This window comes from Macadamia integrifolia, chromosome 6 (assembly GCF_013358625.1).
Source record: "Macadamia integrifolia cultivar HAES 741 chromosome 6, SCU_Mint_v3, whole genome shotgun sequence".
NCBI lineage: Eukaryota > Viridiplantae > Streptophyta > Magnoliopsida > Proteales > Proteaceae > Macadamia > Macadamia integrifolia.
The window spans coordinates 13,118,693-13,134,438 of NC_056562.1; the positions used below are offsets into that span (position 1 = coordinate 13,118,693).

The window sequence follows — 15,746 nt, forward strand, 5'->3', positions numbered from 1 at the left end:
GGATGGAGTTGGAATTGGATTTGGCTTTGAGGGATCGACAAAAGAAGGTGGAGTTAGAGTCTCTAAGCTCAAGCCATTTAATTCTGGATTTCTACTGAAGAAAACTGTCTTCTTGGGTATAAAGGGAGGAGGGCTCAAGAGCGGTTTGCTTCTCCTATTCTGCAAGAGAAGGATTGAGAGGTCCAATTAAAGAGCGGATTGGACGGAATGAAGATTTTCTTTGCTCAAAGAAACTCGATTGGAGATGTCACTGAAGGTGGGATGATTCTAGGATTTGAGGGCGGTCTTGACATTCCTGAGCTTCCTGGTAAAGGCAATAAGAGGAGAGGAGAAGGCCTGAACAGGTAGGCACCAAGCTTCACGAACATTGGGGAGGAAGTTTTTGGTGAAGGGTCCACATATTAAAGAATTTGAATGGTTTGGGACCAAAGTATATGTAGGGGTACACATGGAGGGAGATAGGGGAATGGTCAAAGTTGTTGGGGAGATCGAAGGTAGCATGTGAAGAGGGAAAAGTGGTCATCCAAGATTCATTAACCAGAACTGTATCAAGTTTGCTAGCTACTTTGCGAGAGTCAGTTCTGTGGTTTTGCCAAGTGAAGTTGGCTTCAAACCATCTGAAGTCTTGCATACCAGTGTCTTCTATACAATCATTGAAGGAGCCCACCGCTGAAGTGTCAATGGGAGCTCCTCCCAACTTTTCAGCACTGGATCTGACAACATTATAGTCACTAGCAAGAACCCACGGGAGGAAGCCAGTATTGGGAGCAAAGACCGGAGGTTAGACCAAAGATCCTCTCTATCTGAGGCACGATTGAGGCCATCAATCATAGATCGGAGCAAAATTTGGAGCCCGATAGATCGGAGATAAGAGAGATGGATGGATTGGGAAGTGGAGGAAAGGCAGGAGACACTTAGCTTGGGTGGGTTCCAAAGGATCCAAATACTCCTGTTGGGATGGAGGACCAAGTGGGAGCAACGAGTTTGAGAATGCGGGGGGCATTGGTCTTAAAGACTTTGGTTTCAAGCAGCCAGCAAAGGTCAGATTTGGAAAAGCAGATGAGGGCTAATCCTCAAATGTTCCAAATGGTCCAAGGGATCATTTGGAGTGGGAGAGGTGTGGCATCAAGGGCTCAAGGGAGCCAGGTGAGGGGTGGGAAGAAAGTTTCTTCCTACGGTGATATTCCTTGAGGGGGGAGGGGAGAGAGGAGCAACGGGGCAGAGAGATGCTGGAGGGGACAGATTTGGTGGATTTGGATCGGGAAGAAGCTAAGTTAATGTGGGGAATGGATTTGGTGGATCCAGATGTGTTGCTGGAATTAGGCCTAATGGGCAAGTATTTGGTGACCACAATTCTTTGAGGTGACAAAATGTCCATCGCTAGATCTACAAGTAGGTTAGTGATCTACCAGTGGCAGTCCGAGAATTGTGATTGAGTTTACATTCTAACCACCACAAACCCAAGGGTCATTTTGGGTATGTATAGATTTTAGAGGGTTACTCCACCTTCCATTTAAGCTAAACAGACCTAATTTCCACCAGTTGAAATCGGAGATACAATCGAAACCCTAAAACGTAGGTTTTTCACCAAAACCTTACAACCACCTTTGAAACCAAGTTTCATTGGTTGGAGGGTGTGGAAGGGAGTTCAACACTCCCAAGGGTGCACACCCAGAGCTAACCACTAGGTCCAACACTGGGTTTTAGTTGGAACCTAGTCAAAACCCTAACCCTAACCCTAGGGCACTTTAGACCATAAAAATGGAGAGGGAAGAGTGAAGATAGACAACCAACCTTGGGTTGTGTGTGTCTGGACAGCAAGACCTCAAGCAATCCATGTCCAAGGTTTTCTTCCTTCTCTTCTCTTCTTCCTCTCCTTTCTTTCCTCTCTTGAGAAGTGAAGAATGAGCCTTGAGGGCTCATTTCTATATATAGGCAAGGGCCTCTAAGGCCTGTTTGCCTTGGTCAATTTAAGTTTCCAAAACCCATTAACCTCTCTGTTGTCTCATGCGGGCCCACTATCTTGACCACTTCAGGTGTTATTGGATCTCAAGAAGTGATGAGTTACCCGTAGAGGAACTTAACGTGAAGTATAAACACGAAGCACAGGGCCCCACAACAATAATCCATTCTGGGGAATTTTAGATCCACCGGTAGATGGCACTGGTACCTGATCAAATGTTTGACCTACCGGTTGGTCATTCCTGTACTGTCCAAACTGGATTTTCTCCACTACTCTTACCTACTTTGGAGGGGGTTCCTATAGGGGTTTGTACACAATAACATGATGTAATTCTACCAGGCCAGTATAGGTAAAAACAACGCGATTGGGTTACTTACTACCAAACATCCATAAATCTATTTGGATGGCTTTTTCTGCTCTCTTCACACCATGAGGGTCATTCTATCTCTTCGACTCATTGGGTACTACAGTCCACAAGTCACCGGTACTGACAATCGCCAAAGCAACACCTATTAATGAAAGTCTGAATTAGACCGGATTTGGGCATGGGTGTAACAATTAGCCCCCCAAAATGGCCAAGCGGAACACATGGAAAAAGTACAACGTTTCGACAAAATTGTAGTATATTAGTTGTTTTGCACCAAAACGAAACGAGTTCTTGAACCTTGCTACAACAAGTAGACTGAATTTGACAATAAATAAAGAAAAAATAGAGGGGAATAAGGAGAAAATGGGAGAGAGAGAGAGAGGGAGGGACCTATGTGATCAATTGCTACTCTGTTATTGAAGGTTGTTTATAATTTCAGGTTTCACCATAGTTGTCAAGGCGTCGCCTAGGCGACAGCCGCCTTGTTGCACTGCATGTCTCCTTGTGTTTTTAATATTTGTTATTTCATTTACTTAAGATATTATTCATAAATAAGCAAATACCCCCTATTTGAATCCAATAAAAATATTTTAAAAATCAAATTCCAAAAGGATAAAAAGTCAACCCCCCAGTCCAAGAACAAAAGCTGGATTTTGGTTATAGGGACGATTTTCAACTTTTAAATGCTGGGGTTTTTCTCAATTATGAAAATTTTATAAATTCTATCGTGTTAAAATATTGCTAAAAACCAAAAGTCCGGTAAAATAATATTTTGTTTTGATATTCATAAAATTATTTTCATTCAGGCGATTTTAACAGTATTCACGCACTTAAAAATAAGTTTGACTGAAGCATAACTTGTCATTGCGACTCAGATTTAAGTAATCTTAGACTCGTTAGAAAGTTGGTTTTATGTTACAACTAATACAAAAAGTCTCATATAAAAGCAAAATCATTTGTCCAGTCAAACTTATTATAGAATAAGAGCATTTCTCTAAATGTTGATTTTTTATAACTTAATATGACTTTATATTAATTTTTTATGATTTGATGTGGCTAAATGTTGATTTTTAATGACTTGATGTGGCTTAATCTTGATTTTTTATGATACAAGGTATATATAACTTACTAAATAATGTTAGAAAATAGGGAAAATAAAAAATAACACTTGTTTGCCTTAAGGCGGTCGCCTTCTCGCCTAAGCGCTTAGACAACCCTCCACCGCCTTGGTTCGCCTTGGCGCCGTGACAACTATGGGTTTCACCTTCATTTCACACTCTGCCAAATTGAAATATTTTGGTGAAGTTTAAGTAAATTTTTTATGTAAGTTGCAATAGTCATTCTGTTTTGGTTTCAAAGCAACTGAAATAATTCGTTAATATTGTCAAGAACCTTACCTTTATTATATTAAGATAACATCAGCTGAATAGACTTCCCTCAATGCCTTCATAGACCCAGGCAGTGATATACAATGCAAATACTTTGCTTACAATAATAATATTCTTCAACATGGGGAAATGAACAATTTTTTCCTGTGAAGTGTGTGATAAACAGTAGAGGAATGATACGTGTTTTTGTTTTTCATAGTGTTATCAATATTGAGCCACATGCTGGTTAAGAACATACGATTTTCATTTTTGTCTCTATATGTGTATGTACATAAATCTGTAGATACTTATTCTATCACAAATGTATGTAAAAGACTTCACTCGAGCTTTCTCTTATCACAGGTGATCTATTCTGGATATAGTTGCACTCAGGGTTGGTTCTGCACACCTTGTACCAGTGATCCAAGTTTAAGGTTAACCAGCACTTCTGTTGAATTAGATTGCATTTTTCATGTTGTAGTGCTATACTCTGCTTGTCATTTGATGTGTTATGGTCCTTGTAGCATCTGGACCTTCTTTTTATATATATGTGATATAAAGTGAAAAAAGGAACCTTTTTATGAGAAGGTATCGTAAGTTTTCATGGTTATAACTACCCATTGGAATAAAACATTGAAGCCCAATTCCAAGCAGAACTTGCCATGATTAGCATGTCCTCTATCCATGCTTACTCGTAACAGAAGACTGGGCAAGAAAATCTGATTAGCTAATTACCCGATCACCCAACCTATTTCCAACATTGTTTATAAGATTTTTCTTAATTGACTTTTATCTTGCTTTTTTTTAAGCCAGATTGTTTTCAGATCCGATTAATCTAAATTAATTTTCAAAATTGTGAGTTTCCCTATAGCAGCCCCCTTCCTTTTTTTTTTTCATTGATTGGAAATAAACCTGTTGAAATATGTACTTAAAGGGTGCCACAGGGGCATTCCTAGCTTTTCCTCCTCAACCGACTAATTAATGAGAGTCTGCCAGAGGGGGGCATTCTTGTATTTTCTCGGATCCTCTATCTATTATAAATAAAGGCTTGATTGACCTCATTGATCATTCAAGCATTCAACCCTAATATTGTTGTTTATATGGTATCAAAGCCTCCAAATCTGATCTTGTTTTTCAGCCTCCCTCTCTACCTATCTCCTCTGTTGCAACCCTCCATCTTCTTCCACCCTCTCTTCTTCCTTTGTCTCTTTAATTCCTAACAGGGAAGCACTAATGAGGTGATTCTTATGAATCTAGTTGCTGCCCTATACCTCACCTCAATGAGATAAAACCCAAAACCCTACAGGTTTCCCTTGGAATGTTATCCTCTCTCTGCGATTTTTGATTCTTCCTTTGTTGGAGATTCAGTCTTCTTTAAACATTGAAGATCAAGTCTTCTCCTCTTGAGGATCAAGTACTGCACTTGTTGGAAGCATCTATCATTGCTTGCTAGATTGAAGAACACCTTTCCCATCTGCGATTTCAGAAATTAGGCTTTTGAAAACTGCGTCGATTTTTTCTTTACCGTTTTCAGATCAAGCTGATTTTTGGAGGAGCTTCTACTCACCCTAAAGAGGAGTTTGATACTACATATGGCCATATCTTCTAAGGTTTTATGGGTGATCTACATATTCTCCAATTTTTAGGATTTTGATCGATCTCACCAATTCTTATCAGAAGCAGCTAATTTTTGGAGGAGTATTTCAACAACCCTACAGGGAAAAACTCGATCCAAGTTTGAGTAGTTTCTGTCGGCTGGTTTTGAAGATATTGGTTCTCCCTAATTGAGTCGATTACTCTGTTCACTCTTGTTTTTTCATCATTGTTGAGTTAACCACTGCAACTTTAGGAACTGATGGACAAGGTCACGATGAGTACATGCCTTTTGGTGATAGCTCTGTTAAAATTGGATGGTACCTGTTACCTAATTTGGTCTAGATCTACCTACTTGACTATTGCTGGTTGAGGACTCACGAGACACATTACTGAGAGTTTGAGACTTCTAAGAAGCCATCTGAAACAAATTATCTTCAGGATTGATGGATCACCAATGACTCTTTGGTAATGTCTTTTTTTCTTAATTTTATGCAACAAAGTATTACTCGAGGTTTTTCTTGTTGGATACTGCTACTCAGATTTGGTCTTCTGCCACGGAAACCTATGGGCAAGTAGGGAATAATGCTCAGGTGTATGAACTCCGTAAGAAAGTTAATACCATCACTCAAAGAATTGTCTCCCAATACTGTGCTGAACTTTAAAGTCTGTGGTATGAGCTTGACCACTATACTGACTACCAACCTACCATTGCAACATATATTGCTTTCGAATCAGGCTTTTGGCTGGTTTGCATGTTGATCAGATCCGTGTTCAAGTCCTTATCAGATCTCCCATGCCTACTCGGGAACATTCCTTTGCTATGGTTCACATTGAAAAATGCCGTCATACTGCTATGCTTCATTCTCCTACTACTGAAAAATATATTCTACAAAGTGGCCCTACTCTCACTTCAGATGGATCATCTCGCAGTAGCGATACCTCCAAGGATGCTGTCAAATGTGAACACTGCCACAAACCATATCATACTGAGGCTACTTGCTGAAATTTCATGGTAAACCTTCTTTTTATAAGCAAAGCGTGGTCCGTGGTGTTTCAAAACCAAAGATAATCAGGTTGAGATTCTTGACACACTACCTGCAGCTATGGTTCAACATTTCAACCATTTCGACCATTTCGATTGTATCGAGGGAGACCGAGACGAATGCACTGGTACTCATAAAATTCTCCAATTTCGACACATTTCGACTGAAACGATGGGTTCAACCATTTTGGTCTAGTCAGCCCCTTATAAAAAGGGCTTGTTTCGTGGGAAACAAGCTCATTTTGCAAAAATCGACTTCTCTGCTCCCAATTCTGACTATAAGAGGTGGGAAACATAGGAAATCAACCAAGAGATTGAAATTTCTCCATCAATCTATAATTCTACACTTGAATCTTACACAACCAAAGTTCATCTTCCTAAGGAAAGGTTCTTATAGAAAAATTTTTCCCAAATATCTTTTTTTTTTTTTTGTACAATGTACTAGTAAATAGAGTAGAATGATTTCAATTTTTATCAATTGTTTTGCATCCTCTACATTATGTTTTATTTGTTTTAAGCATGTATTTTTCATTTTTTTTTTTGTTAGTAACTTATATATGTAGTAGTAGTACTGTACTACAGCTTCAGTCAAAGTACACTAGCAAACTTGGATCAACACCACAAGTATCGCTTTAGTTGTTTTTTTCATGATAATAATTCTTTGAATAGGTTGGAAGTGTCAAAAGTAGGATGTACACAAAAAATCAGATAAAAAAATCTAGTTTGGGGGAGGAAACCCATTGCAAGAAAATTCCCCAGGTTTCCTCGAAATTTCCGAAATTTCAGTCTCGACCAACGAAACCTGGTTGAAACCTTGGCTGCATTGCCCTATGATGATTTATGACTAAGTATATTGGCCTATGCTCCACACCTTCTAGGAGGCATCATTCGATTATTTTCCACAAGTATATATTAGTTGTGGTACTTTTGTGAGTCACCTATTTGTTAGCTTTTAGTAGTTCCACAGATTGTTATTTGCAATCAGTCTTTTTCACCTTGTGAATGTATCACATAAATTTGACCGGTATGATGCTTTGTTATGCATTTTTCTCTTGCTTTTTCTTATAATAACTTCTAGAGTAATCATTAATGTCTCCGTAATATGTATTTTCTTCCTCTTGCTGATGAATTTACTTAAACATCCCAAAAAAAAAAAAAAAAAAGTCTCTGTAATAATAGTCTAGCAACCTTCATAGTGTTACACGTGAATTATTATCTCATTTTGAGTCTAATTTTTTAAATCAACGCATGCAGGGGACTCAATAATATTCTACGCATGTATATTAAAAAGGTCAACCATTCAGAATGGGAACAGATTCCAGTTCCTTCGAGGTAGATCAGTAATTCTATTATTCCAGCTTAAATGTTTTAAGAGTTGAAATATCAATGTTTTTAAATATGTTACAAATTTTCATTAGCCATCATGTTTTCTTGTTTTCTTTTTCTGCTTTACCTTTTATTAACTTATAATTATGTATTATAGAAAATCATTTTTTTGGATGTATAAATAATGCATTAAAACAAGGGAGAGAGAATATACGAGGGGAAAAAGGTGTTGGGAGGGGAGCACCGGAAGCCAAAAAGGGGACAAACCAAAGAGGGGACACAAGGAGGGGGAGCAAAGTAAGTGTTAGCTAAGATGGAGCACCCAACCCAAAAGAAAAAAAGAGGGTGGGGGGGGGGACTAAGGGGGACACAAATCATCATGGGGATGGGAGGAAGATAAGATCGAATGAGGGAGACTGTAGGCAACAACAATAAGGCTGTTCCTTTAGGAGTTTCTAACTGATCTATGCTTGAGGGAAGCGAGCTTAGAGATAACACCGAAATAGATGGCCATCCAAATATTTTCATAGGAGCGAGAGTTGGAGGTCCATTGACGCAGATTACACTCCATCCAAAGGTGGTTGAGGGTGGCACAACAAGCTAGCTTTCCAGCGGTGTCGTAAATGGTTGAACCAATAAAGGTCATGTCCACCCAGACCCATTCACTATTGAAGGGGAGGATATTTCTTCTGGAAGTCCAGCAATGGATGAAGACTCTTCCAAATGGAAAAGGAGAAGGGGAAGGAGAAAAAGAGATGGTTGATGTCTTCAGTACCATTCCCGTAGAAAAAACAAGGGGGGGAGATAAGAATGTGGCGGTGGATGAGAAAGGATTGGGTTGGGAGGTAGTCAGAGATGGCACGCCAAGCAATAAAGCTATGGCAAGGGACATGACCTTTGAGCTAGATGATGTTGCGCTAAGGCACAAGGGGGTAGAAGATCAGATGTGGTTAAAGAGGAGGCAGAGGAGAAGAGGCCACCAGAAGTTGGGGTCTACTGTCTAGGAGATCTTGTCCTCTCTACCACGAAGGCCAGGGGAAGAAGGGGGGTAAGGATTAAAGTATCGGCATGGGCTGCCGTATCGGTTGGTTAAATTTAAGATACGTATCGAAGGGTATCGTATCGGAGATACGCTAAGATATGCTAAAGATCAATGATTAAAGTATCGTTATCGGTCGCCGTATCGGTCGACTAAATTTAAGATACTTATCGGAGGAGTATCATATCATATCGGAAATACTTTAAACCATGGGGGGAGGGCAGCCCATATATCCGCAAGAGGGGGAGAGGAGGGGGGAGGAGACTAGGCCCTGTCCCAAGATGATGGAGGCAATCTTGGAAAATCTGGGAAGGCCCCAGGAGTAAACAGTACAGGTGCTGTCAATAGAGAGAACACCTGAGTGGTGCCGATGGTCCAACCAGAGAGAAGTGAAGGATCCGTTCCCGATGGAGGAGGAGATAGGGGCAAGGGTTAATGATCTCTAACTAAGGATTTTCCTCCAGACCCAAGAAGCGTCAAAGCGGAGGGAGGCAGTCCAAATGGAGCCGTTCTTAAGGAGAGTGGAGTAGACCCCAAAAACCTAGATGCTATTGTGCTTGGATGCTATCTTCCAGATGAGCTTGAGGATACCCACCGAAATGTTGTCCTTAACCCTTCGTAGACCAAGACCACCCTCAGCTTTGGGGAGACAAACAATAGCCCAACTGAGAGGGTGTAGGAATTTGGATTGCATATCTCCTTTCAAAGGAAGCAACAAAGGATGGATTCAATTGATTTGGAAGTAGATGCTATGAGGGAGAAAATGCTGGACCAGTAGAGTTACATTGATTGGATCACGGATCTGGCGAGTACCAAGCTGCCAACATAAGATGGGAGTTTGCCTTTTCAGAGCTGGAGCCTTTTCCTCATGAGGCCAAGCATGGGGGTGCAGTGATGAGGCAAACCAAGATACTTGACAGGCAAAGATCCAAGAGGTATACCTCTTTATGTGGATTCTCTACTCTATTATACAAGAATATGCTTTGAATTATGAAATTATGTAGAGGACTGTGCCCTCATAGGTATCTCTTTGGATATGGGTTTACAAAAAAGGTCTTCTGAACTTCGAAGTTCTGAAATTGTGAACTTTATATTGGTTAACACCCCAGAAATTTCCAGTAGAGGACCCTATTCTTCTTGGATGGAGTTTGTATTTTGTAAAAATGTTACCAGAAAGCATTCAGTGCTTCGTAGGAGTAAGTACATCCAATTTTTAGTATGATTTTATTCCTTCTTTCTATCCATGGACCCCAAAAGTGTTTAGAACAATTGACTTATCATCCATCTACCACCCAACCCACCTGTCCCTAGTCCTGAATACTAGTCGCATTAAGATTGCTTACTGGCAGCCTTCACGGCTGGTTTTAGTCTTCCATGTTCCCTTCTTTAAAAGGAGAAACTCCAACACACAAAAGGAAACATGTCCCAAAAAATAGAAGCATGACCTCCAAAAGAAGCCATGGTGCACAATTAGATCATATCTCACCTTCTTTCTAGAAGATACTTAGGAGAAAAAGGGAATAGAAAAAATACTCACACCAAAAAATTTTCTAGAGCTTTGATTTAAGAAAATTATCTAACGATCTTATGTTCACTTGAATTGAAGAAATGTATTTGGGTTGATATTAGTTGTAATTGTCAAAGTAGTACATGGCAAATATCACTTGTAAAAGAGGCAGGGTACAAGGTAACTACTCTACTCTATCTGGGGACACAATCAAAGACATCTATCTAAACACAACTTCTGAGTAGCCTTTTTTTTTTATGAATAGATAATATATAAAACAGGGGAACAGGGGAACAGGGGGAAGGGATATACAAACCAGAGGAGCCGAATGAAAAGCCCTATTGGGCGGGGGGGGGGGATAATAAAATAGCTTGAGGAAGGCCCCAGGAGACAACAATAAGCCTATTCCTTAAGGTGTCCACAACTGGTCTCTGGGAAGGGAGAGGAATTTGGAGGAGACGTCCAAGGAGTTGGAAACCCATCTCTGAAGGTTATGCTCCATCCAGATATGGGAGATAGCAGTCCCGAAAGCAAGCTTTCTAGTCGAGTCACAAATAGAATGACCAGAGAAGGTCATATCAATCCAATTCCATTCTCTCTGAAAGGGGAAGGGGATTCTTAGGGTAGGCCAGCATTTGGCGAGGACAAACTTCCAAATATGAGAGGAGAAGGGACAATCAAAGAAGAGATGATTGGTATCTTCGATACCATTCCAACAAATACAAGAAGCAGCAGGGGGGATAGGAATGTGTTGAAAGATGAGGAAGGATTGGGTAGGGAGGCAGCTGAAGAGAGCTCTCCAGACAGTAAGGCTATGGCGAGGGATGTGGCCGCGAAACCGAACAACCTTGTGCCAGGGAACAGAAGGGATGGAGCAACAGGAGTGGTTCCAAGTCTGAGGTGGAGGAGAAGAGACCCAAAGAGGAGGGGGACCAGATAATTCAGTCTGCACTAAAAGAGGGAAGGGAATGGAGGAGATGACATGCCAGAAGCTGGATAGAGAGGGAATATTGGGGTTGGTCCAAGAAACATTGGAGATGATCGAGGAGACAAAGGTAGATATAGGCATGCTAGAGGAATAGACCAATCTATGGCCCGCAATCAGGAAGAGCACACCGGCTGGATGCCAATTATCAAGCCAAAAGGTAGTATTCAATTTCAAGCCATTTCCAATAAGAGATATAATGACAATCAAGGCATAAGGTCTAGCAAGGAGGATCTTACGCCAAACCCACGAGGAGTTAGGTTTGACGCTACAAGTCCAAACGGAATCTCTTGAGTGAAGAGTAGACCCACGACGCCGAGATGCCTGGATGTTTGGAAACCACCTTCCAAGACAACTTAAGGATGGCAGCGGCGTTGACATCCTTGATGCGTCGAATTCCTAGACCTCCTTCACACTTGGGAAGGCAAACAGAAGACCAACGGATGGGGTGAAGAAATATGGTTGAATCCCGTTAGCTCAAGAAGAGGGATTCAATGGATTTAGTGATGGATTGGGGAAGCTTGAAGACTCCAGACCAGTAAATATAGGAGGATTGAAGCACTGATTTGATGAGAACCATGCGACCCGCATACGACAAGAGCTTACCTTTCCAAAGTTGGAGCTTCTTACGAATTTGGGAGAGCATATGGGCGTAATGATGAGCAGCAAGCCTAGAAGAGATGAGGGGAAGACCAAGATATTTAATAGGAAGAGAGCCAATAGAGAATCCCGTTAGCTCAAGAAGACGGGCTTTGAAGGAATCTGAGACACCAGCTAGAAAAAGACGGGATTTGAGCAGATTGATGTGAAGGCCAGAGAGGGACTCAAAGAGATGGAGAGAAGACATGATGGAAGAAATGGACCATTCATCCGCTTTAGAGTAGCCTTTTTGTTAAAAGCTACCAGCAAAGAAAAGTGTGGCCTTGCGAAGAGACACATTCTATATTACCTCAAATTCTATTATCATTAACAAATGAAGAACAAAGCATCCTTACTTTGCAATCATCAGGTTTCATCCAAAGTTTGGATTTCATTCCACTTTATTATCCTCTGTCATAAATAACAACTAAGGGAATTCTTAGCTTCTTTCATTAAGCTCATGGGAACTATTACATCAGTTTATGACATAATACTTCAAAGTTTGGTATGGAAGTGTTAATTCCTGCAGGGTTTGGTTCGTACCATACTACAGGTCGCTAGAAGGAGAGGAAGAAAGGAAGGAGATGAAGAGAGAAAAAAGAAGTTACATCAGCATAAGGAGAAGAATGATCAATCTATCCTTCTCCATTTATAAATATTTTTCCCAATATGCCCTTGCTTACAAATATATTCCCCATAGACATATTTACAATTCCAATAGTAGTATAATACCCTCATACTTGCATTCCAACAATGAAATGTGGTCAATATATATATATATATATATATTTCAATTCCTTAATTGTTTAAATACTAAAAAACCTAAAATAGACCAATTAAGACTAAAATCGAAGGTAGTACAATGTTACAAGTTCACAATGTTACCTACTTACTATCTCTTAAATTACTGTTATAACAACATAGTAAGAACTCTATTAATCATTACCTCCTTTATGAAATTATATCATTACTATTATAACTTTATGTGGTTGATTTATGTCCATCAGTTACTGTAAAATATTCCCATCAGGCGTCGGGTTACCGACGCATCACATCCATAGCTGTAGAAGTTTTGTGATAATTGTGGTATCTATATATTGCAACCAACTAACATGAACCAGCATAACACATCGGTACTGTACCTAATATTTTTGGATTGGAGGATGTAACTCTCAGATTTACGGTGACCTCCAATGCCATGACCCTCTGTAACCCCGATGCCTCTTCCTTCTTCGGTGGCTCCTGCCGTCGGAACCTCCTTCAACCAACTACACCCTGCCTTGCTCCCCTTCATCGTCTTTTCCAAACCAGACCACTCCTCTGGATCCTACCCCTCCAGACAATCGCTCTTGGGTATCGATTGTTTCCAACTCAAACTCCCCCCTCCCCCTCTGTCCCCACCCAACCATTCCACACTCTGCCGGCCACACCCTCTTCTATCTTCCTCCAACCACCATTAACTCCTCTCTTGTGGGCCTCTGTCCACCTGGCTTTCTGGAGTCAGAAATTTCGAAATGGAAGAACTGTGTAGTAGGTTCCTTTGTGGGAAGTTGACTCCCTTCTCCATCGTCAAGTCATCTCTTATGAATCAATGGAAACATGTGTGCTCCCTGTCCACCTACATGCTAAATAGTGGGACATATATCTTCAATTTCGATGCCGACTCCGACAAAGCTGTGGCCATCGACGGTGGACCCTGGTACATTGGGAAGAAGCCAATTTTCCTTCGACAATGGGATGAGCATACTTCGTTCAATAAATCAGAACCCACCTCCATCCCGTTGTGGGTTGTCTTCCCCAACCTTCCATTGCACTTCTGGTGTATTAAAGGGCTCAGTTGAGTCGGCTCCCTCATCGGCAAACCCCTCTACTCTGACAAGAGAACCAAAATGATGGACAGGATATTGTTCGCAAGAATATACATCAAGGTGCAAGCTGATCTAACCCTCCCTAACTCGATCAAAATGACAGACGGAAATGGCCATGTGTTTGATCAGGACGTGAAATATGATTGGATTTGCCCAAGCTGCTCCTACTGCAAGTGCTTTGGCCACAAAACTTCTCTCTGTGATAAGTGCCCGAGCTCTATCAATGAAGTCTCCGATGATCAATTAGATTTAGCCAAAAGAATTCCGATCGTCAATCCCTCCCAGGATGCCAGTTTCATGCAACACTTCTAAAAAAGAAATTGGCAATCTTGGCAGCCGATTCCAGATCCGGTGACGCTCCTGGCGAACGTTGACAAGGCTATGACCTCTGGTTCTCCATCATCCTCTTTACCCACTAGTCTCAACCCATTCTCGATCGTTAAGGGCGTGTTTGGTTTGGTAAATCAAATGGGGCATGTATCAGATATGGATGTCAATCTTTTGAGAGACATCCTTCTGAACTACCTATCTAGCTGGAAAATCGTTTGGTTGCCTTAAGTCTGATATATGTTTCTTGTTGGAAAATTGTTTGGTTATCCTAAATATGTGTAATTCTCTCTCTCTCTCTCTCTCTCTCTCCTGAGACTCGTCTAAGCAGAAAATAAACCTTGCTTTTCTCCAATCCTTACTTCCAAAGAGTCATGACCATAGATTGGTCTATATTCAGAAAAAAATACACGTTTTACTTGGTCAAACTTCTCCCTCTTTTCAAATCCTCCCTCCACTCGTTTAATTCTAATACCAACCTTCCTTCCATCTTTCCCTTAAATCCAAATCCTCACCTTCTCTCCTTCTTCAAGGCTTTACCTTCTTTTGCTCGTTTCCCAATTCCACCAATTGTAATTCCTGTCTCTGATTTGCTTCACCCTTTAAAGCAATTGAAGTAATTTTAGCAAAACCCATTTCTATTTTTTACAGTTAATTGCCAATTGAGTGGGAAAAATACTAATTCTCGAAGCAATCTTAAGCAGTCATTCTGACGTTTGTACCTTCTGATTCTCCATCTTCGTCTTCTTCTTCTTCTAATTCTTTGTCCTTCTCCGAAAAAATGTTGGATTTTTACTCATAAACATGAATTAAACCTCGTTTTGAGAGTCAAATCAAAATTTGTAGAGTTGCCGACGAGCTATAGCAAATGTCGTCGGTGGCAGGGTAGGCAAACCAGAGACAGAATCTAGGGTTTAGTGGAGGCAGATCCAAGCACTTCAATCGCCTCTGCTACATATCCATAAACAGAACATATGAGATCTGAGATTAAAAACATAAACTTACAACTCCATGAAAATGAAACAGAGAGCAGTAGACAGAGAAAGCGAGAAAGTGAGAGAGAGAGAGAGAGAGAGAAAGAGTGCGACTACGAGCTTACCAGTAGTGGGGTGGGGCTGCAGAATCACCGGGGGTAGACTCTCGGTGATGAGAGGGTATCGAACTAAAGAAGTTTGGCTTGACAGTATCGTAGGTTTAGTGGCCTCCATAGAGGATGTCTTCCATTTTCTCCTTTTATATTAGACTGTAAAAATGGTTGTTCAAATCTGAATGTTGGTGTTAAAGTAAACTCAGATTTGACAGACATCCTTTGTAATATGGTCATTCATTGGAAGCAGGTGCTTCTCTTATGAGGGTCATCCTAGTGGAACCAAACAACCCAAAAAATTAAGAATTGTCATTTTAAAGAATGTCATCCAATTGATTTACCAAACTAAATACGCCCTAAGATGGCAGACCCTATTTTGGCTACTGTTGATGACCTAACAGTCCTGCCCATCTCTGAAACTACCTCGCTTCTTCCATTTTTGGATTCTTCTACTCCTGTTTGTCAGGCTGAGCCTGCTCTAACCCTGGAACACCTTTCCCCCATCCTCAAATCGTCTCTCCTGCCCATAGTTTTTAAGGTGCTGGTAAGGCGACGCCTTAGTAATGCCTTGGCGCTGATGCGGTCTAGAGATGGTAAGGCAGTGCTCTGCCTTATGTGAAGTGGCACCTTATG

General features: G+C 40.9%; 1 protein-coding gene across 2 annotated transcripts in view; it reads left to right on the forward strand.

The window, feature by feature from the left end:
- Nucleotides 1-15,746, forward strand: part of LOC122082611 (diacylglycerol kinase 7-like) — a 130,276-nt gene that overhangs the window by 81,925 nt on the left and 32,605 nt on the right. For both annotated transcript variants that reach the window (XM_042650291.1, XM_042650293.1), the window contains exons 8-9: nucleotides 4,061-4,131; nucleotides 7,590-7,667. In XM_042650291.1, coding sequence (XP_042506225.1) covers nucleotides 4,061-4,131; nucleotides 7,590-7,667 — 149 coding nt within the window. The remainder of the gene's footprint in view (nucleotides 1-4,060; nucleotides 4,132-7,589; nucleotides 7,668-15,746) is intronic.